This window comes from Oncorhynchus masou, chromosome 10 (genome assembly GCF_036934945.1).
Source record: "Oncorhynchus masou masou isolate Uvic2021 chromosome 10, UVic_Omas_1.1, whole genome shotgun sequence".
Classification (NCBI taxonomy): domain Eukaryota; kingdom Metazoa; phylum Chordata; class Actinopteri; order Salmoniformes; family Salmonidae; genus Oncorhynchus; species Oncorhynchus masou.
The window spans coordinates 15,010,149-15,034,646 of NC_088221.1; the positions used below are offsets into that span (position 1 = coordinate 15,010,149).

The 24,498-nt window shown below is 41.3% G+C and overlaps 1 protein-coding gene across 1 annotated transcript in view; it reads left to right on the forward strand.

Moving 5' to 3' along the window:
- The first annotated feature begins 16,467 nt into the window (after nucleotides 1-16,467).
- Nucleotides 16,468-24,498, forward strand: part of col28a2a (collagen, type XXVIII, alpha 2a) — a 34,378-nt gene continuing 26,347 nt past the window's right edge. Inside the window, exons 1-6 of the mRNA XM_064975978.1 lie at nucleotides 16,468-16,632; nucleotides 16,950-17,126; nucleotides 17,734-18,308; nucleotides 21,540-21,560; nucleotides 21,757-21,816; nucleotides 24,013-24,066. Coding sequence (XP_064832050.1) covers nucleotides 16,955-17,126; nucleotides 17,734-18,308; nucleotides 21,540-21,560; nucleotides 21,757-21,816; nucleotides 24,013-24,066 — 882 coding nt within the window. The 5' untranslated portion in view covers nucleotides 16,468-16,632; nucleotides 16,950-16,954. The remainder of the gene's footprint in view (nucleotides 16,633-16,949; nucleotides 17,127-17,733; nucleotides 18,309-21,539; nucleotides 21,561-21,756; nucleotides 21,817-24,012; nucleotides 24,067-24,498) is intronic.

Sequence of the window (24,498 nt, forward strand, 5' to 3'; positions counted from 1 at the left end):
CCCAAAATATCAATGTTTTGTTGCCCGAGCCACTAAGTTATCACTTTTGCCTTATGGCAAGGTGCTCCATAATGCTGAAAAGGGCATTGTTCGTCACCAAACTGTTCCTGGATAGTTGGGAGAAGTTGCTCTCTGAGGATGTGTTGGTAACATTTTTTATTCATGGCTGTTCTTAGGCAAAATTGTGAGTGAGCCCACTCCCTTGGCTGAGAAGCAACCCCACACATGAATGGTCTCAGGATGCTTTACTGTTGGCATGACATAGGACTGATGGTAGCGCTCACCTTGTCTTCTCCGGACAAGCTTTTTTCCAGATGCCCCAAACAATCGGAAAGGGGATTCATCAGAGAAAATGACTTTACACCAGTCCTCAGCAGTCCAATCGCTGTGCCTTTTGCAGAATATCAGTCTGTCCCTGATGTTTTTCCTGGAGAGAAGTGGCTTCTTTGCTGCCCTTCTTGACATCAGGCCATCCTCCAAAAGTCGTCGCCTCACTGCGCGTGCAGATGCACTCTCACCTGCCTGCTGCGATTCCTGAGCAAGCTCTGTACTGGTGGTGCCCTGATCCCGTCGTTAAATCAACTTTAGGAGACGTCCTGGGACTTGCTGGACTTTCTTGGGTGCCCTGAAGCCTTCTTCACAACAATTGAACCACTCTCCTTGAAGTTCTTGATGATCCGATAAATGGTTGATTTAGGTGCAATCTTACTGGCAGCAATATCCTTGCCTGTGAAGCCCTTTTTGTGCCAAGCAATGATCTGATCACCCTTCATAACATTCTGGAGTATATGCAAATTGCCTTTGTACAAACTGAGGCAGCTGGCTTTGTGAAAATGTATATTTGTGTCATTCTCAAAAACTTTTGGCCACGACTGTACACTCAATTAGTATTTGGTAGCATTGCCTTTACATTGTTTAGCTTGGGTCAAACGTTTCGGGTAGCCTTCCACAAGCTTCCTACAATAAGTTGGGTGAATTTTGGCCCATTCCTCCTGACAGAGCTGGTGTAACGGAGTCAGGTTCGTAGGCCTCCTTGCTTGCACATGCTTTTTCAGTTCTGCCCACAAATTTTCTATGGGATTGAGGTCAGGGCTTTGTGATGGCCACTCCAGTACCTTGACTTTGTTGTCCTTAAGCCATTTTGCCACAACTTTGTAAGCATGCTTGGGGTCATTATCCATTTGGAAGACTCATTTGCGACCAAGCTTTAACTTCCTGACTGATGTCTTGAGATGATGTGGACATATTGAAGCAACATTTTCTTTCCTTATGATCCCATCTATTTTGTGAAGTGCACCAGTCCCTCCTGGAGCAAAGCACCCCCACAACATGATGCTGCCACCCCTGTGCTTCACAGTTGGGATGGCGTTCTTCGGCTTGCAAGCCTCCCCCTTTTTCCTCCAAACATAACGATGGTCATTATGGCCAAACAGTTATATTTTTGTTTCCTCAGACCAGAGGACATTTCTCCAAAAAGTACCATCTTTTTCCCCATGTGCAGTTGCAAACCGTAGTCTGGCTTTTTTATGGCAGTTTTGGAACAGTGGCTTCTTCCTTGCTGAGTGGCCTTTCAGGTTATGTCGATATAGGACTCGTTTTACTGTGGATATAGATACTTTTGTACCTGTTTCCTCCAGCATCTTCACAAGGTCCTTTGCTGTTGTTCTGGGATTGATTTGCACTTTTCGCACCAAAGTATGTTCATCTCTAGGAGACAGAACGCGCCTCCTTCCTGAGCGGTATGACGGCTGCGTGGTCCCATGGTGTTTATACTTGCCTACTATTGTTTGTACAGATGAACGTGGTACCTTCAGGCGTTTGAAAATTGCTCCCAAGGATGAACCAGACATGTGGAGGTCTATAATTTTTTTCTGTGGTCTTGGCTGATTTCTTTTGATTTTCCCATGATGTCAAGCGCAGTGGCACTGAGTTTGAAGGTAGGCCTTTAAAATACATCCACAGGTACACCTCCAATTGACTCAAATGATGTCAGTCAGCCTAAAGCCATGACATCATTTTCTGGAATTTTCCAAGCTGTTTAAAGGCACAGTCGGCTTCATGTACAGTATGTAAACATCTGAACCACAGGAATTGTGATACATTGAATTGTAAGTGAAACAATTTGTCTGTTAACAATTGTTGGAAAAATGACTTGTGTCATGCACAAAGTAGATGTCCTAACCGACTTGCCAAAACTATAGTTTGTTAACAAGACATTTTTGGAGTGGTTGAAAAACTAGTTTTAAGGACTCCAACCCAAGTGTATATAAACTTCTGACTTCAACTGTAGTAACTGCTTATTATAGGAGTTATTTTGTCATCACATTTCTTAGAAAAACACACACAGAACGAGAGAGAGAGCTTTTGACCATTGGAACGTTGTTATATCAGGCTTGATTATGTTGTTACCTGTACCTAATTCTTTGCATGATAAATTGACAGCTATTAACCTAAAAAAGGTTGGGATGACAAAACACATCCTACAATAAGCAGTAAGAACTGAATGTCAAATGTCATGTTGCGCCAGAATAATATCCTCTGGCCGTCTCCCACTTTTCAGTATATGCTAAACTGATTTGCAGTTCTAAGTATATTTTCTATAGGGCGGCAGGTAGCCTAGTGGTTAGAGCGTTGTCTTGCAACCTTTTGGTTACTAGTCCAAGGTAAAAAGACAAGACAAGGTAAAAATCTGTCTTTCTCCCCCTGAACAAGGCAGTTAACCCATTGTTCCTAGGCCGTCATTGAAAATAAGAATTTGTTCTTAACTGACATGCCTAGTTAAATAAACAAATGTTTAAAAAAGCCTGGTAGTATATGACATACATTACACTGTGTTCCTGACACTTATGATTTACAAATCACACCTCAGTGCTCATTACTTTTGATAAATTAGGCCTGTACTGCAAGTAATAGTTACTGCAGCTGTGTCTGTAAACTTTCTTTGTTCCTTTGGCGAAACAGTGCCACTATGCCTTACTCTCCCTGAACTCCATTTGTGAGTGTTTGGGTCAGGGAACTTTGCAGACATCCCTGCAGGTTATGCTGTTTTATGGGCAGGATTCGTTAAAGGTGGAAATAGGTGCAGACAAATGATCAAATAATTATATTTGGGCCTATAAGAAAAGTGACGAAAAAGAACACACCATTATCTTATGTTGTGTTACCTACAACAAGTGTTAAATCTGTTTACACCACTTGTGATCTAATTGGCTTGTTCTGCTGTATCTGTTTCACACATTGAAGATGAAGCCATTACAAGCTTCAACAATCAATGATAGTGGCCCCTTTCTTGACATTTTAACAAGTGAAATGCAAGATGACAGCTATCTAACTTACTCATACCAGGGTCATCCTAAGCGGGATATAAACTCAGCCAGAAAATAAACGTCCTCTCACTGTCAACTGTGTTTATTTTCAGCAAACTTAACAAGTGTAAATATTTGTATGAACATTAACAAGATTCAACAACTGAGACATAAACTGAACAAATTCCACAGACATGTGACTAACAGAAATGGAATAATGTGTCCCTGAACAAAGGGGGGGGGGGGTCAAAATCAAAAGTAACAGTCAGTTTCTGGTGTGGCCACCAGCTGCATTAAGTACTGCAGTGCATCTCCTCCTCATGGACTGCACCAGATTTGTCAGTTCTTGCTGTGAGATGTTACCCCACTCTTCCACCAAGGAAGAGTGGGGTAACCACCTGTCTTGCAGTAAATCACGCACAGAACGAGCGGTATGGCTGGTGGCATTGTCATGCTGGCGGATCATGTCAGGATGAGCCTGCAGGAAGGGTACCACATGAGGGAGGAGGATGTCTTCCCTGTAACGCACAGCGTTGAGATTGCTTGCAATGACAACAAGCTCAGTCCGATGATGCTGTGACACGCCCCAGACCATGACAGACCTTACAACAGGCCAACAAGCCCTCCGCCCAGCCTCTCTCAGCCTATTGAGGACAGTCTGAGCACTGATGGAGGGATTGTGCGTTCCTGGTGTAACTCGGGCAGTTGCTGTTGCCATCCTGTACCTGTCCTGTAGGTGTGATGTTCGGATGTACCGATCCTGTGCAGGTATTGTTACACGTGATCTGCCACTGCGAGGATAATCAGCTGTCCATCCTGTTTCCCTGTAGCGCTGTCTTGGGTGTCTCACAGTACGGACATTGCAATTTATTGCTCTGGCCACATCTGCAGTCCTCATGCCGCCTCCCAGCATGCCTAAGACATGTTCACGCAGATGAGCAGGGACCTTGGGCATCTTTCTTTTGGTGTTTTTCGGAGTCAGTAGAAAGGCCTCTACTGTCCTAAGTTTTCATAACTGTGACCTTAATTGCCTACCATCTGTAAGCTGCTAGTGTCTTAATGACCATTCCACAGGTGTATGTTCATTAATTGTTTATGGTTCATTGAACAAGCATGGGGAAACGGTGTTTAACCCCTTTACAATGAAGATCTGAGCTGTTCTTGCCATAATATGGACTTTTACCAAATAGAGCTGTCTTCTGTATACCACCCCTACCTTGTCACAATACAACTTGCCTGAAACGCATTAAAAAGGAAAGAAATTCAACAAATTCACTTTTAACAAGGCATACCTGTTTGAAATGCATTCCATGTGACTACCTCATGAATCTGGTTGAGAGAATGCCAAGAGTGTGCAAAGCTGTCATAATGGCAAAGGGTGGCTACTTTGAAGAATCTCAAATATAAAATATATTTAGATTTAACACTTTTTTGGTTTCTACATTATTCCGTATGTGTTATTTCATAGTTCTGATGTTTTCACTATTATGCTACAATGTAGAAAATAGTCAAAATAAAGGAAAACCCTTGAATAAGTAGGTGTGTCCAAACTTTGGACTGATACTGTAAATCAAGCAAGTATTTTTATATTCCACAAGTATTATCAGATCAACTGTTTTGTATATATATTGATCAGATACAAGTTACAAATGCTGGTAAACACTCATACATTTTTTTTTAATCACACAGGTAGTGTACTGGGCCTTTACAAGTACTAGTATTTTTAGGCAAGTCAGTTAAGAACATTCTTATTTACAGTGACGGCCTACCCCGGCCAAACCTTTACCTGGACGACGCTGAGCCAATTGTGCGCCGCCCTATAGGACTCCCAATCATGGCTGGTTGTGATACAGCCTGGAATCGAACCAGGGTCTGTAGAGGCCCCTCTAGTATTGAGATACAGTTCCTTAGACCACTGTACCAATCGGGAGCCCCCATATAGATGTCATCAGTGCAGGCACAAAAAAAATCACAGCGTCCTAAAATACTTCCCACAGCTATGCAAACACAATTTAAAGCTGCAATTATGTAACTTTTCGGGCGATCAGACCAAATTCACAGAAATGTGAGTTATTGACCTGTCATTCTCATTGAAAACATGTCTTAGAAGTGGTAGAGCTGTTTATATGTGCACTATTTCTATGCTTCCAGTTTTGAAGTTTCATTCTGTCTTTTACTTTCGGTTTTGAACACCAGCTTCAAATAGCTGAAAATACAATATTTTTGGTTATGGAAAATATATTTCAGAGCAGTTTAGATGATACAATGTTAATCTACACCAGGGGTGTCAAACTCATTCCTTGGAGAGCCTGGTGTCTGCGGGTTTTGGGTTTTTCCTTTCAATTAAGACCTAGACAACCAGGTGAGGGGAGTTCATCACTAATTAGTGACCTTAATTCATCAATCAAGTACAAGGTCGTAGCGAAAACCCGCAGATACTTGGCCCTCCGTGGAATGAGTTTGACACGTGCTCTACACTATACTTGCTTGTTTTGCCATGAGGTTTTACTTACTGTCTCTAGACAGCACCACTGAATAATTGTGAAACTGCCCTCGAGAGTATAATACGTACAATACGTTTTGCCCTGCCGACAAAACATGCTATTTGGATGAAGCTTAAACAGATGAACTGTAAAGGGAAATAAAGGGCTACGGTTTACACTTTTTTTGTTTGTTATTTCATGAAATGTTGCACCCAACACACTCATCCAACATATTACTACTTTACTCAAACATTTTTCTCTCTTAGCGAGAGGATTATAGATCTAACGTAATTGGAATATAGTTACAACATTTTCTACATTTCAAAAAATGTGATCAACTTACCACAAAATTGTTTTGTTGAAATATCTCAAAGTTGTGATGACACAGAGGACATTTTTTCGTTGAGCAAGAGCAGTGGCAGCCAGGGAAAGTGTTGGGGAAATAATTTGGTGAGATCTTGTGGTCTATATGTGAATTATGGGGGGGCAGTTCCCCCCTAGTACCCTACAGCTCATTCTTTACATCATATCGAACTCAAGTTTTTTTAAGTTGTTTTGATTTATTTGACCATTTTAAAACATAGTACAACCACACTGGAAACAGTACAATGCCATTCAAATCATTGAGGATGACACAAAAAAGTTTTAAAACGTATTTCCATTGTGGTCCTCATGAAAGTGCATGAAAACAAAATATACACAAAATTATAGCATGAAAACAAAACATCTCAAATACATCTCATCAATAGGAGGAAACCGTAAAAGGAATGAAATATATTACCATGTAATGCTCATTGAAAACAATGATACTTTCTTTAAGTCTGTGCAGTTTTAAAGTATTTTGCCCATAAACCATTTCTTAAGGTTTATCTTAAAATACCCTATCATAGGAATGGATTTTAAATGGTTTGTTACACTGTTCCATTCCTTTCGCAAGGCACTGTATGTCTATCTCCCAAATAACCCTACTCTGGTGCTCTCCACTGGCTTCCAGTTGAAGCTCGCATCCGCTACAAGACCATGGTGCTTGCCTACGGAGCTGTGAGGGGAACGGCACCGCAGTACCTCCAGGCTCTGATCAGGCCCTACACCCAAACAAGGGCACTGCGTTCATCCACCTCTGGCCTGCTCGCCTCCCTACCACTGAGGAAGTACAGTTCCCGCTCAGCCCAGTCAAAACTGTTCGCTGCTCTGGCCCCCCAATGGTGGAACAAACTCCCTCACGACGCCAGGACAGCGGAGTCAATCACCACCTTCCGGAGACACCTGAAACCCCACCTCTTTAAGGAATACCTAGGATAGGATAAAGTAATCCTTCTCACCCCCCCCTTAAATGATTTAGATGCACTATTGTAAAGTGGCTGTTCCACTGGATGTCATAAGGTGAATTCACCAATTTGTAAGTCGCTCTGGATAAGAGCGTCTGCCAAATGACTTAAATGTAATGTAAATGCTTAATAAGCACCAAAAACATATATGGAGCATAATTCCAACAGTTGATTAACAAAATTAAAGCTTACTAAACTCCAAACAATAACATAGGAGTAAAATATCTAATTCAAAAACATTGAAGCCATTACACCAGAGACAGTGTTGCCAATATCAGACCGCTGCGCTATAGAAGCATGGCTGGAAAAAGCTATTTCCTTAACACTGGTGCAGAGGAATGGAACGGTGTAACAAACCATTTAAAATCCATTCCTATGATAGGGTATTTTAAGATAAACCTTAAGAAATGGATACTTTTCTGCTGGACTCCACAAAAATGGAAGCCCTAATTAGCTTCCTCGTGCCTTTATCCAGTCTTCCCCTTTCGGCCGCAGGTTCTGAGAGGTGTTCCCAAATCATGTCCTTTTTTTTTACTCAGTTCCCCATCTGCTCTATTTCAACTGATAAGCATGTGCATAACCTTAATCAACATTATTTCTTCTTGAAGTAATTCAACACTGAATGGGCTTTCACATCAAGCCTTCAACATGTGGTTTAGAGTACAACTACCCTAACATACATTATCAAATAAAACAAATAACCCCAAATTCAACCCAGTATGTCTACAGTAGAATCTAGTCTTTCTCTCTCTCTCTCTCTCTCTCTCTCTTGTTTTGTTTCACGTCCTCTGTCATGGTGTTTTCAAGCTCACCCACTATTCAGCTGGACCTTACTTCTTGTGAAACTTATGCACCCATCAAAGAGAGACATGACGATCTTTACCACTGCAGGTGCTGTGAGAGGTATATCCCCAGCCTGGTGTATGTTGATGTACACTCAGTCTCCAGAATTCAGCCCATGCCCTTCCATCTGACGTCTTATGTGCTGTCTTTTCCTGGGGGCATACACACTAACACATGGGTTATTTCCTGACAACAGACTTTCTTCTTATAGCAGGATCACTAAATCTTAATTTTTAAATAACAGCCCTATGTAAACATTCTGTTATGTAAACATTCTGTCTCAAATACCTGGCCTCTTGCCACAAAAATATTCATAATGATAGCCAAATTATGGTCCCTACAACACCTGCTGTAAGAATAATCAGTCAAGTGTCTTCCAGTTGAAAGAACATCCAATCCTAACAAAACTAAGTCCTAAGCTTCTCAAACTTTTGCTCTAGTGTTCAAAATTCCATTCTTTTATTTTTACCTAAAAACAACATACAGTTTAAACTTAACGTCGCACAATCAGGCAGGCGTTCTTCGTATTCTAAATATCTGTCCGTTTCAGACCTCTTTCATAGAGCGGTAGCCACGGATATTTCCCTATCTACTTATCAATAAAGTAGCCTACCCATACAGACCTGGAGCCAGACCTCTGGCATCGAATTTGTAGCGAGGGCCAGCCGACTAGTGCATACAGGTCGCAATGGTGGGTGGTATAAGGTGCTTTAGTGACAAAACGGATGGCACTGTGATAAACTGCATCCAGTTTGCTGAGTAGAGTGTTGGAAGCTATTTTGTAGATGACATCGCCAAAGTTGAGGATCGGTAGGATAGTCAGTTTTACTAGGGTAAGTTTGGCAGTGTGAGTGAAGGAGGCTTTGTTGCGGAATAGAAAGCCGACTCTAGATTTGATTTCCGATTGGAGATGTTTGATATGAGTCTGGAAGGAGAGTTTACAGTCTAGACAGACACCTGTACAGCTAGTAACCGGAAGGTTGCAAGTTCAAACCCCTGAGTTGACAAGGTCTGTCGTTCTGCCCCTGAACAGGCAGTTAACCCACTGTTCCTAGGCCGTCATTGAAAATAAGAATTTGTTCTTAAATGACTTGCCTAGTTAAATAAAGGTAAAATAAAAAAATATTACCAGAAGTAATAGTGACTTTTCATGGAGGCTGCTAGCTACATATGCTAATAAGAGCAAACAAAAATTTAAAAAATTGCCAAAACAGGCAACCCAGCTCTTAAAGCTACCGAATGTCATTTTTGATCAGTTTGGACATTTATAATGTGGAGTCTAGAGTCACTAGGGCATAGGGCAACAGGTCTGCCTGCTCTGCTTGGAGAAGTTGGGGAGAAGCAGACAACCAAGCATGGAGAGGAGAAAGAACACAAAGAAATCAAAAGATAGCAGTGGCAGCTGTACAGACAACTCACCCAAAGGGCTTTGACTTCTCAAACACGGCATAACACTAACACAATGTTATTTCACCTTATTATTTCAGCCACTTAGATAACTAGCCAGTTAAATTTAGGGGTCGCAGAATTCTTTGTTTTTCTTTGTTTTTCACACAGGAAAAGAGATACAATGCATAAGAAATATCTTGCTGCATTTTGTAAACGTAGATCTAAAATGCTTCTAATTGTAATTTCTGCTCGACAGCAGACACATTTTGTGCTTCAGTTGCATTTCTCCAATCAGATTGGAATTCACAGAGGGGCATTCTATCAGCAGACAGCGCTCTGTGATGTGCAGCTACTTTTCTCCAGTACTTTTCTTGGTGTAGCCAGCCTACTTTTTTTTCCAGTAAAATGCAAGATTAACTTAGTAAATGTAGCTGGCTCCATTCCTTCTATCATAAACATTAGTAATATTGGCCACGCATCACTTTCTGCAAAAAATACCTTCATTATTCATTGTAAGCTCATTGTAAGCACTATACAGGACTAAAATCGAATTGTACTAATCAAATCAAATCAAAGTTATTTATATAGCCCTTCGTACATCAGCTGATATCTCAACGTGCTGTACAGAAACCCAGCCTAAAACCCCAAACAGCAAGCAATTCAGGTGTAGAAGCACGGTGGCTAGGAAAAACTCCCTAGAAAGGCCAAAACCTAGGAAGAAACCTAGAGAGGAACCAGGCTATGTGGGGTGACCAGTCCTCTTCTGGCTGTGCCGTGTGAAGATTATAACAGAACATGGCCAAGATGTTCAAATGTTCATAAATGACCAGCATGGTCAAATAATAATGATCACAGGCAGAACAGTTGAAACTGGAGCAGCAGCACGGCCAGGTGGACTGGGGACAGCAAGGAGTCATCATGCCAGGTAGTCCTGGGGCATGGATGATTTTTTTCTGCATCATTTTTGGACAGAAAGTTTCTGATTTTTGCAATGTTACGTAGATGGAAAAAAGCTGGCCTTGAAACAGTCTTGGTATATTCTTCAAAAGAGAGATCAGGGTCCAGAGTAACGCCGATGTCCTTCACAGTTTTATTTGAGACGACTGTACAACCATTAAGATTAATTGTCAGATTCAACAGAAGATCTCTTTGTTTCTTGGGACCTAGAACAAGCATCTCTGTTTTGTCCCAGTTTAAAAGTAGAAAGTTTGCAGCCATCCACTTCCTTATGTCTGAAACACATGCTTCTAGCGAGGGCAAACAGACTACGAAGGGAAGCACAGCCGCGAGCTGCCCAGTGACACGAACCTACAGTACCAAACAAGCTAAAAATACTTCCATGCTCGCTTCAAGGCAAGTAACACTAAAAAATGCATTAGAGCATCAGCTGTTCCAGACGACTGTGTGATCACGCTCTCCGTAGCCGACGTGAGTAAGACCTTTAAACAGGTCAACATTCACAAGCCGGCCTCCACTGCGCTAGCAGTGGTCTAGGCACGGTGTTTCCTCCCAACACATTGGTGCGGCTGGCTTCAGTGGTTGGATGTGTGCTGTGTTAAGAAGTAGTGGGGCTTGGTTACATACACTTAGGTTGGAGTCATTAAAACAAATTTTTCAACCACTCCACAAATTTCTTGTTACCAAACTATAGTTTTGGCAAGTCGGTTAGGACATCTACTTTGTGCATGACACAAGTAATTTTTCCAACAATTGTTTACAGACATATTATTTCACTTGTAATTCACGGAATCACAATTCCAGTGGGTCAGAAGTTTACATGCACTAAGTTGACTTTAAACAGCACGGAAAATTCAAGAAAATGACGTCATGGCTTTTGAAGTTTCTGATAGGCTAATTGACATCATTTGAGTCAATTGGAGGTGTACCTGTGGATGTATTTCAAGGCTGTCATACCGCTCAGGAAGGAGACGCGTTCTGTCTCCTAGAGATGAATGTACTTTGGTGCGAAAAGTGCAAATCAATATCCCAGAACAACAGCAAAGGACCTTGTGAAGATGCTGGAGGAAACAGGTACAAAAGTATCTATATCCACAGTAAAAACGAGTCCTATATCGACATAACCTGAAAGGCCGCTCAGCAAGGAAGAAGCCACTGCTCCAAAACAACCATAAAAAATGCCTGACTACGGTTTGCAACTGCACATGGGGACAATTTTGTACTTTTTGGAGAAATGTCCTCTGGTCTGATGAAACAAAAATAGAACTGTTTGGCCATAATGACCATCGTTATGTTTGGAGGAAAAAGGGGGAGACTTGCAAGCCGAAGAACACCATCCCAACCGTGAAGCACGGGGGTGGCAGCATCATGTTGTGGGAGTGCTTTGCTGCAGGAGGGACTGGTGCACTTCACAAAATAGATGGCATCATGAGGTAGGAAAATTATGTGGATACATTGAAGCAAAATCTCAAGACATCAGTCAGGAAGTTAAAGCTTGGTTGCAAATGGGTCTTCCAAATGGACAATGACCCCAAGCATACTTCTAAAGTTGTGGCAAACTGGCTTAAGGACAACAAAGTCAAGGTATTGCAGTGGCCATCACCAAGCCCTGGCCTCAATCCTATAGAACAGTTGTGGGCAGAATCTGACCAGCTCTGTCAGGAGGAATGGGCCAATATTCATCCAACTTATTGTGGGAAGCGTGTGGAAGGCTACCTGAAACATTTGACCCAAGTTAAACAATTTAAAGGCAATGCTACAACATACTCATTGAGTGTATGTAAACTTCTGACCAACTCACCAACATGCTGTACAATGTTAACAAACTCTGCATAGAATGACCGCGATAATGCAATTACAAATATTCTTATATCTCAAGCTTGAACATAACTGCAAGGCAACGTGTGCATGACGCATAGAAAATAGTTAGCCGGGCTAACTAACTAGTTGCTAGCAATCACGACTCATAAGCAGTTACAACATACAACTTTATAATATCCCGGATTACTTTATCCCCACGACAGCATACAGTATGATAAACATTACATATTATTTATCACACAAATACAATTATACATGCTGCAACTTGTCTTCTTATTACTTCTGTGGATAATCACAAATTGTCCGTTCTCCGTCTTCACTGTAACTCATTAACTTGAGGCAGGACTCCGAGCAGGCTAAAGAGAATGTCTCTGATTGGACAGAAAATGATGGGTGATTGACTGAAATCTAAATATGAAGGCCTTTTCTACAAGCATAGTAAGAACTTGAATTCGAAATGAAGTGAAACAGCAATACTTCCTCATTTAAACCGTCAAGGCAGGGGACCTATATATTAACAACTCATTATGTTGTAAGTAACAACTCAGCTGCTTTAACAGCTTGCCATATTTGCCACAGATTTGTTCCTTAGACATCTGAAATCAAAGAGCAAATTTAAGGTATCCTATTGGTCACGATAAACATATTTCATTGGATAGATTCAGCAAAGGTACACAAAACGTGTATTATTTGCTTTTACATATAAATGTATAGTTGACATATTTCACCATGTGAAATCATCCTCAAAGGCCTCAATTCAGTGTCATGCCAACCTCTCTCTCTCTCTCTCTTTCTCTCTCACGTACACACAAACACACACACACACACACACACACACACACACACACACACACACACACACACACACACACACACACACACACACACACACCAGAGCCATACTTCCTCAATACAGAAATGAATTCATGCATGTATGCTCGGTCTTTCTCTCCTGTGCAAAGTAGGGAAGCCTTGGAAGTGCAGTTTTGCCAAGCCTTTATTCAGTGGAACATTCTTGAGTGTCAGTTCTCCTCTGATTACTCTCTGCATGCAGGTTCAGAATAAATAGACTTGTCTCCCAGAGCACCGCTGGTGTAGAGCTGTATGATTCTCCAATCAGTCTGCACAGGACCAGCTACCACTCTCGCCACATGCTAGGACAATTATGGTCAAAGACTCCAGCCAACCTAGTCAGAGACTGTTCTCTCTGCTACTGCAAGGCGAGCAGTACCGGAGGACCAAGTCTAGGTCCAAGAGGCTTCTAAACAGCCTCTACCCCTAAGCCATAAGACTCCTGAACATCTAATCAAATGGCTACCCAGACTATTTGCATTGCACCCCCCCCCCCCCTCCTTTTTTACACTGCTGCTACTCTGTTATTATCTATGCATAGTAACTTTAATAACTCTACCTACGTGAATCATAACTAGGACTGAAGGCACAGCGTGCTAGGAAAAGGCTTAGTAGAGTCAAAACTTATAGTGTATTCTAGGTTTTTAAAAAATCTAAAGTTTGGCATTTCCACAATCTAAAGTTTGGCATTTCCACAATCTAAAGTTTGGCATGTATTATCCCATACATTTTCCCCTCCATTAATTATAATTTCCATAACAATTTCCATTTTCTGTTGTTGCAGAATTATATTCATCCTGTGTGAAACTGGCTCAAATTAATATATGTCATCTGTAAGAGATGTAACATACACTGAGTATACCAAACATTAGGAACACATTCCTAATATTGAGTTGCATCCCGCCCCTCCCCCCTTTTGCCCTCAAAACAGCCTCAATTCATCTGGGCATGGACTCTGCAGGGTGTCAAAAGCATTCCAAAGTGATGCTGGCCCATGTTGACTCCAATGCTTCCCACAGTTGTGTCAAGTTGGCTGGATGTCCTTTGGCTGGTGGAACATTGTTGATACACATGTGAAACTGTTAAGCGTGAAAAACCCAGGATTGTTGAAGTTCTTGGCAAAAAAATGGTGCGCCTGGCACCTACTACCATACCCCATTCAAAGGCATTTAAATATTTTATCTTGCCCATTCGTCCTCTGAAAGGCACACAAACACAGTCCATGTCTCAATTTTCTTAAGGCTTAAAAATCATTTTTTAAACTGTATACTCCCCTTCATCTACACTGATTGAATGCTGTTCATTGACTACAGCTCAGCGTTCAAAGCTCATCACTAAGCTAAGGACCCTGGGACACCTACCTCTGCAACAAGCCGCCCCCCAGTTGGTAAGGGTAGGCAATAACACATCTGCCACGCTGATCCTCAACACGGGGGCCCCTCAGGGGTGTGTACTTAGTCCCCTCCTGTACTGCCTGTTCACCCACAACTGCATGACCAAGCACACCTCCAACATCATCATTAAGTTTGCTGATGACACAACAGTGGTAGATTACCGACAACGATGAGACAGCCTATAGGGAGGAGGTCTGAGACCTGGCAGTGTGGTGCCAGGACAACAACCTCTCCTTCAATCTGAGTAAGACGGGCGGCAGGGTAGCCTAGTGGTTAGAGCGTTGGGCTAGTAACCGGAAGGTTGCGAGTTCAAACCCCTCGTTCTGCCCCTGAACAGGCAGTTAACCCACTGTTCCCAGGCCGTCATTGAAAATAAGAATTTGTTCTTAACTGACTTGCCTGGTTAAATAAAGGTAAAATTAAAAAATTAAAGACAAAGGAGCTGATCGTGGACTACAGGAAAAGGCGGGCCGAACAGGCCCCCATTAATATCGACCGGCAGTAGTGGAGAGGGTCGACAGTTTCAAGTTCCTTGGTGTTCACATCACCAACAAACTATCATGGTCCAAACACACCAAGACAGTCATTAAGAGGGCACAACAACACCTTTCCCCCTCCTTTCAGGAGATTGAAAAGATTTGGCATGGCTCCCCAGTGGAGAGGGTCGACAGTTTCAAGTTCCTTGGTGTTCACATCACCAACAAACTATCATGGTCCAAACACACCAAGACAGTCATTAAGAGGGCACAACAACACCTTTCCCCCTCAGGAGATTGAAAAGATTTGGCATGGCTCCCCAGATCCTCAAAAAACATTATACAGCTGCACCATTGAGAGCATCCTGACCGGTTGCATCGCCGCCTGGTATGGCAACTGCTTGGGCATCTGACCGTAAGGTGCCACAGAGGGTAGTGTGTACGGCCCAGTTCATCACTGGGCCAAACTTCCTGCCGTCCAGGACCGGCCGGGCACAGTGCACGCTAACCAAGGTTACCAGGTGCACGGTGTTTCCTCCGACACATTGGTGCGGCTGGCTTCCGGGTTGGATGCGCTCTGTGTTAAGAAGCAGTGCGGCTTGGTTGGGTTGTGTATCGGAGGGCGCATGACTTTCAGCCTTCGTCTCTCCCGAGCCCGTATGGGATGAGACAAGATAGTAGCTACTAACAATTGGATACCATGAAATTGGGGAGAAAAAGGGGTAAAAAAAAATTATTATTTTTTTTGCAAAAATCAGGGTACACAGCAGATAGGAACCTTGTTCACTCATGTGTATATATCCATGCCTCCTAACATGCAAGTTACGTTTGTGGATTTATCACTATACCCCACCCCCAGTTCACTACAGTCTGACTGTGCTATTGTTCACATATCCCTAGTTCCCTACGGCTCATTACACAAAGCTTAGCTGCACTGAAATGAAAAAAAAGAAGACATCTCAGTCTGGAGGCTTGAGGATTTTGACCAAACAGAACAAATCAGCAAAAGCTGACACAAATCCCAAAGTTTTTTGAAAAAAATAAAGTCAAACTGGTATTTCTGGCACTCCTCGCAGACTCAGCGGACTACAATAAGCTCTGCCATCTATGAAAACAACTTGCAAACCTCTTGCTGACAAATTTAAGACTGTTATAGGCAGGTTCATTAACCCATTGATTACCATAGGACAAAGGCATTATCCACACACAATGAGGAAGACCAGATGAGCTAAATTCTGATCGCATGACAACCACTGTAGGATCCGTTGGTGTGTAAGAGGGAAAGTTTATTGGTCCTTAAGATGTCAACACTTCCTCCCTTTTCCTTTAGCCTTGTATTTAGTCAAATACAGATGGCAGGGATGGAGTTACATTACAGGGGTTAAAATTGAAATACATTTTTCAGTTTTGTTGTGGAAAACTATAGAACAAAGGTTTATACAGATTAGTTACCCATACATTATACACCACTCATTAAAATCATGACTTCATGCAACCAGATCAAAAGATATGAGATGCTTGGAGGCATCTTTATAATGTCAACAGTGCTGAAACCCAACCCCATTCGGCTCTCCTCTCTTATAAAGGAGGAGGGAGAGGCTGGGGGGGCTCACAGACACACTGGGTCTCAGGATGTCTATCACTGCTGCTACACACTCAGGAAGCAAACTGGAACCTTGCATCACTGCTGTTCTTCTCTAACTACCTGCACAAGACCAGCATTTTGGACATTGCACAAGCCTACCTCACCCGGATCTGCAGCAGGCAAAAAAAGGCTTTGGATTGTGAGTCTACAGTGGAGTTTTGCTCAGTAAAAAGACAATCTGCCTGTATGCATTCTTAGAAATGAAATTGTGGGAAAGTGTCTGATACAAAATCTTAACATTTCAGATTAAAAACTAGTGCTACTTTATTTTAGATGGATCTGATGACTCGTTGTGCACTAATCTTGTGCACAAATATCCATTTTCAAATACTCCATGTTGAGCAATCGTGTTGTCCTCACTGAACATGAAGTAATTTGGTAGATAAATCATGTAGATGGTTGTTCAAATGTAAAAATGCTCCAAAATTGATCCTTGGTTGTCTCTCTCTGCTGGAGGGACAATGTTGTTCCCTGCTGTGACCTGGTTCCTGTTGGTAGCAGGGCTGTTGGGTGTCTGGGCTCAGGACTACTATGAAGAGAGAACAGTGAACAAGAGACCCAGGGGCAGGGGCAAGGGGGTCCAACTGCAAGCTCCAGCCATTGCAACTAATGTGCAAAAACATAATGGACAAGGTATGAGGGGGAAAAAACATTATCATTTTTATAGTATAGTTGCTCATTGCAAACAGTTGCCATTTCAAGATCACAGATATCTTATTATGTCTTATTTCTGTGACCATAATTCATCAATCCAATAGAAATCCAAATTCCAGCTAAACAAGAGCTTGAGCATGCATCATAAAAACACATGTTAAAGTTTGGCTAACACAGGTGAAGGTGAACACAGTACATTTGGCTAACACAGGTGAAGACAGCAGGGGATGTCCTGGGATATACTACTGTACCTGCTATGTTCCCAAGGAGTTGATATCCTACAGCATTTTCACTCTATGTCATATTAACATGATTTAGCTTGGTCTTTCTGTCCATGTGAGAGATGTAATATCAAGACAAAGAGTTCATTTTAGATAGTGTTTTTGGCATTTTGACGTGATTGGCATAACTTTGAACGATTGGACTCATCTAAAAATGAGTGAAAATAGAAAACACGGGAACTCTTTATTTGAAGAGCACCTACATAAGAACTTCATAACACATTCATAACTCACAATGACAATTTTTAATAGAATAGCCTCTTGGTGCAATTGTGTGTCTCTGACTCGTCTTCACATGAACACAGCCATTTTAGATGAGGACTGCGGTCTGGAACTTGCCTTTCTGCTGGACAGCTCTGAGAGTGCCAAGGAGAACCATGAGCAGGAGAAGCGCTTTGCCATGGATGTGGTGGACAGGCTCCAGGCCGCCCGTCTACAGACGGGCCGCAATCTGAGCTGGAAGGCGGCCCTGCTGCAGTACAGCAGTCACGTCATCATCGAGCAGACCTTCAAGCAGTGGAGGGGCACCGACAACTTCAAGTCCCACATCACCCCCATTGTCTACATCGGCCACGGCACCTACACCACCTACGCCATCACCAACATGACCAAGATGTACCTGGAGGAGTCCAGCCCAGGCAACATCAAGGTGGCCATGCTGCTCACTGACGGTATCTCCCACCCCAGGAACCCAGACATCTTCTCAGCTGCCGCTGATGCCAAGAACCAGGGGGTGAAGTTCTTCACGGTGGGCATCACCCGTGCAGCCAGCGAGTCAGCCAACGTGGCCCAGCTGAGTTTGTTGGCCAGTACTCCTGCCTCCCGATACCTCCACAACCTGCAGGATATTGACATTGTGGAGAAAGTCCTCAAAGAAATTGTGAGTATGATCTGCCTTGCATTGCTTCTCAAGAAACACAATGTTAGGTAGTGATGATGACACAATGATACAGTTGTGATTTACATGTAATCAGTGTTGAATTACACAAGATGTTGCAACCAAAATCATCTCTGGAGGCGTTTTTAACCCTCATTACTACCAACTACCATGTTTTACATACAACCTAGATAATTTTGATCCAAAGAAGAAGCTATTGGAAAAAGCAACAATCATAGCAGAAAATCAACTTAATTCTTATGAATTTTTTTTATTTTTTTTAAACCAAAACAGACTGTTATTTTTGCAAAATTACAGTTAATTAGCTTATTCTGTAAAACAAAAATATAAATGTTTCCCTTAAATAATGTGCAGCTTTTAGTGCATTCCCCACAAGTCCCCCAAAAAACAGATTTACCATCAACTGATTGTAGTATCATTTAGTTTTTAGAATTATGAAGTAAATACACATTTTGTCATAATCAAAAAGCAGGCCCAAATCCTCAGTCACTTAAAACAAAATGTTATTGCAACCCAAATACCATAACAAGTTGCACATATAGAATACTGGTTGATATTATAGGAATTCTGGTATTTATATTACGTTTCCCGTAAAACATTTGTTTTAGAAGAATACACACCAATACAGCACTGTGTACATTCAGAGGGTAGTTGGTTCTGTATCACAGTTCTGCCAAGTATGCATACCGCTGACCGACTTTTATGAGCTGTTTTGACTGCAACTAGGGTACAGTATATGTAAGGTAATTTGGATTTTGTACATGGTCAAACCTAGTTATAGCCAGTTATTACCATAGCAGAGTACATAAGGTGGTTCATTTCTGCAGATGATCAGTCTATCTGTTCAAAATCCCTGATACAGGTCCCCCTCCATCATCTGAGGATATTTAATATTATATCTCCAGAGAATCCGGAGATTCAAATGAATACTTTTTTAGATTTTTACAAAGAATAACTACTTTTCGGAGAATACACACCAATGCAGCTCTTTGTGTAGATTCAGAGTGTATCAGAGTTCTGTATTGCAGTTCGATCAAGTATTTATACCATTGGCAGAAGTTTATATGCCAAAAATGAAGGTAACTTTGGTTTTGTACAAAGTCATAGAATACGTGGTATAGAAAAGTACAATCTCAGGCGAGTACATGGGGAGTTATATCTCTGCAGATGATCTGTCTACCTGGTCAAAGTCACTGATACAGGTCCCCCACCACCCTCTATAACTTGGATAACTTGTTATTATGTCTCCAGAGAAATCTAGATTCAAATAAAGGTCCTTTCTAGCAAATTACTATAGACGGAATTAGGTGTGTTTGGCTGTCGTGAAAATTACCCCAAAGGACTTGAATTTTTAAGTCTATATGGATGCAGAAACACTAAACAATTATTTCGATTTAGATTACTAAGAACAAGTTGATTGACAAAGTCATGAACATTTTGAAGAATTCGTTAAAAAATGATTCCTCTGGTCAAAATGACAGCAGACGGTAGGTAGTATGAGGGTTAAGTAGGATCCAGACTGGAGCCAGAATGACTGACATTCCACAATTCGTAGGGATACAAATTCAAGAGACTGTAGCAAGATAATGAATGGCTATGGATGAGAGTCATGGATTTGGTATTTTTGTTCAATGAGCAGACAGCTGTCTTACATTTCCCAATAGACATGCTGCTTACCATCTCGATATTGTGAGTGCATATCCCATGGGCTTTACTTTGACTGTGTTATGCTTCATGGGTTTTCTCAATGAGAGTAAACACAACCTCTTGCGGTCGCACCTTACATTCCTCTGAGGGTAAACAGTCAGGGTGCTTTCAGTGATACTCTTTTATCATACCATTTGGTTTGTATTTGTCTCATTGGTATTACAAGGGACTTTCTACACATTCATTTATTTCAAGTGGCAACATAGCCAAACAGAGCTTGGCACGGAACCATAATTCAAGGAACCCCAAAAGTCACTTGGACTCAGACACCAGGCTTTTCAAAATCTAGTTTATACACCGAACAAAAATATAAACGTAACATGCAACATTTTAAAAGATTTTACTGAGTTACAGCTCATATAAGCAAATCAGTCAATTGAAATACATGTTTTATGCCTTAATATATGGATTTCACATGACTTTGAATACAGATATGCATCTGTTGGTCACAGATACTTTTTTTTTTAAATTAAGGGCGTGGATCAGAATACCAGTCAGTATCTCCTTCGCGTAGAGTTGACCAGGCTATTGATTGTGGCCTGTGGAATGTTGTCCCACTCCTCTTCAATGACTGTGTGAAGTTGCTGGATATTGGCGGGAAAAGGAACGCGCTGTCATACACGTTGATACAGAGCATCCCAAACATGTTCAATGGTGACATGTCTGGAGAGTATGCAGGCCATGGAAGAACTGGGCCATTTTCAGCTTCCGGGAATTGTGTACAGATCCTTGCGACAGATCCTTGCGACAGATCCTTGCGAGTTGGGGTGGGCATTCTATGTGTTGTTCTAGTTTTGGTTTTCTATGTGTTTGGCCTGGAATGGTTCTCAATCAGAGACAGCTGTCAATCGTTGTCTCTGATTGAGAATCATACTTAGGTAGCCTGTTTTTCCCACTTGATTTGTGGGTAGTTGTTTTCAGTCTTTGTGTGTCTACACCAGACAGAACTGTTCCGGTTGTTTGTTTGTTGTTTTGTTATTCAGTGTTCAGTTTTCATTAAATAAGATGAAGACTTACCACGCTGCGCATTGGTCCTCACCTTATTCCACCGACGACGACCGTTACATGTGGCACAAATTCTAGAGTGGCTTTTTATTGTCCCCCGCACAAGGTGCACCTGTGTAATGGATATGCTGTTTAATCAGCTTCTTGATATGCCACACCTGTCTGGTGGAGGGATTATCTTGGCCAATGACTAACGGGGATGTAAACAAATTTGTGCACAACATTTTAGAGAAATATGCTTTTTATGCGTATGTAAAATTTCTGGGATCTTTCATTTCAGCTCATGGGACCAACAATTTACAAGTTGTGTTCATATTTTTGTTCAGTATAGTGAAACATGGGACCGGTGTGTGAAGAGGGGAGGCAAAAGTATGACACATTATGCTAGAGTTTACTAGTCCTGTAATCTAGTTGTAAATGTACCTGGTTTTGGTATGTTTTGGATGATACAGTATATGATTTCCTCTAATGGTTGTCACTGTTTATTCTCTCTCTACACAGACTGACCTGGCTGATGAAGGGGTAGGTACTATTACATTTTGATGCGTTGATACGCTGTCCTCATTCAAATACATAATCAAGTTCAGGGACCCTGCATTAAATAAGAATTTGTTCTTAAGGGACTTGCCTAGTTTTAAAAAAAAGGTTAAATAAAAACAAATACAAAAAAAGTGTCTTATACATGTTGATTCTGAAACCATGTCTTGCCTTTTTGAAGTGTCCCCCGGCCCAACAATGTGCCTGTGAGAAGGGCGAAAGAGGACTCAGTGGCTTAGCCGTAAGTACTTTTTCTTTCCTTTCCAAACGCAGAATACTTTTCCTTTGAAATTTAAGAAGGTGATATATTCCTAAAGGGCTGAATTCAATTAAACGTCCTAAAGAGGAATCTTACAAGATTCTGATATTGTGGGTAATTGCTTGGTTTTAGATACTTACAATAATTGCTTGCTTTTTTTCTAAGTTACACCCAGTGGTCATAGAAAGCTGTCTTTCTTGCATCTCCATTACCAGCATTCTGAAAATAGTCCAAATGCTACAGGACAAAATAGATTTTTGGTTGTTTTTCTTCATGAATTTCCTTTAAGCCTCAACTGCTAATTTGTGTTGCCTGTCCTGTCAAGTTGTTGCACATTTCCCTTCCCACATAAGATGTCCCCCATGGAAGCCATGGGCATCCTATGAAGACCTTTACTCGCAATAAATCAGGACCTTTGTCATCGGAAATAACACTTACTACCTCCATTGTCAGCGAGTCAGAGTTGGAGAATGTTGGAGGGGTGTCATGTCCTGACCTTAGTTCCTTTATTATGTCTCTTTTTTAGTTTGGTCAGGGCGTGTTTTTTTGTTCTAGTGTTCAGTTTCATTATTAAATCTACCATGAACACGTACCACCCTGCACCTTGGTCCTCTTCACCTTCTTCCACCTATGACAACCGTTACAAGGGGGCTTAAAGTGTAAGATTAGGTTATTCTACACAGTAGTTACTTAAGTAAAAAATACTTTAATGTACTACTTAAGTTGTTTTGGGGGGAATCTGTACTTTACTTTATTTATATTTTTGACAACTTTTACTTCACTACATTCCTAAAGAAAATATTGTACTTTTACTCCATACATTTTCCCTGACAACCAAAAGTACTCATTACATTTTGAATGCTTAACAGGACAGGAAAATAGTCAAATTCACACACTTATCAAGAGAACACATGGTGATCTTTTGTAAATAATGTCTGAGTGTTGGATTGTGCCCCTGGCTGTCTGAACATTTAAAAAACAAGTCAATTGTGCTGTCTGCTTTGCTAAATAATAGGAACTTTAAATGATTTATACTTTTGCTTTTGATACTTAAGTATATTTAAAATCAATTACTTTTAGACATTTACTCAAGTATTTTACTGGCTGGCTTTCACTTGTGTAACTTTCTGTTAAGGTATCTATGACAATTAGATACTTTTCCCACCAATGCTTCGAATCATCAGAACAGACTAGAGGCCCCCTTCTGGATGGATGACAGCCATATTAATGTTCGGGTCCTCAGCATCTGACAATTATTCTTATGCTGACAGACAGCTGCATGATCAATAACCAGTGGGGAAAAAAGTACTAAAGTGTTATACTTGAGTAAAAGTAAAGATAGCTTAATAGAAAATGACTCAAGTAAAAGTAAAAGTCACCAAGTAAAATACTACTTGAGTAAAAGTTTAAAAGTATTTGGTTTTAAAAATACTTAAGTATCAAAAGTAAATGGAATTGATAAAAGTATAAATCATTTCAAATTCCTTATATTAAGCAAACCAGACCGCACAATTATTTTTTATTGTCGGATAGCCAGGGTCACAGTCCAACACAATTGACAAACAAAGCATTTGTGTTTCGTGAGTCTGCCAGATCAGATGCAGTAGGGATGACCAGGGATGTTGTCACGATCGTTGAATTAATGGACCAAGGCGCAGCGTGCATAGAGTTCTACATGTTTATTAGATGAAACTCACAGAAAACAATAAAGCACGAAACGTGAAACTAATGTCGTGCTTGCAGGCAACTAGACATAGACAAGATCTCCTCAAAAACCCAGTGGGAAAAGGCTGCCTAAATATGATTCCCAATCAGAGACAACGATAGACAGCTGCCTCTGATTTGGAACAATACCAGGCCAACATAGAAATGAAAAAACGAGACTACCCTCTCGAGTCACAACCTGACCTAACCAAAATAGAGAATATAAAGGATCTCTAAGGTCAGGGCATGACAGATGTTCTCTTGATAATTGTGTGAATTGGACAATTTTCCTGTCAAAATGTAACAAATACTTTTGGGTATCAGGGAAAATGTATGAAGTAAAAAGTACATTCATTTTGGGGCCTCCTGGGTGGCACGACCAGGCTGTCACAGACTCACTGCAGATAATTTGCGAAGATATGTTTTGTTTGAAAGTGAGTTAAATGAATCTTGTGTTGTTACTTCATTCCACAGGGGAAGAAGGGTCGCCCTGGAGATGATGGAGCCCCTGGTCTCAAAGGATTGAAGGTCTTTGATTTGTTATGATTCTTTTTAATTATTTAATTGATCCTGATGTCTCTCTAAAATCAAAGATACAGCCAATTTCCATGTACTATTCTTGTATAGACATACTGCATATTCCTTATAGGAGTAATTATATCAAATCAAATATATAGCCAATTTCCATGTACTTTTCTTGTATAGACATACCGCATATTCATTATAGAAGTAATAATATAAGGCTCGGGCACCCAGGTGGCGCAGCGGTCTAAGGCACTGCATCTCAATGCAAGAGGCGTCACTACAGACCCTAGTTCGATTCTAGGCTGTATCACAACTGGCCATGATTGGTAGTCCCATAGGGCGGCGCACAATTGGCCCAGCATCGGCCGGGGTAGGCCGTAATTGTAAATAAGAATTTGTTCTTAACTGACTTGCCTAGTTAAATATAAATTAAAT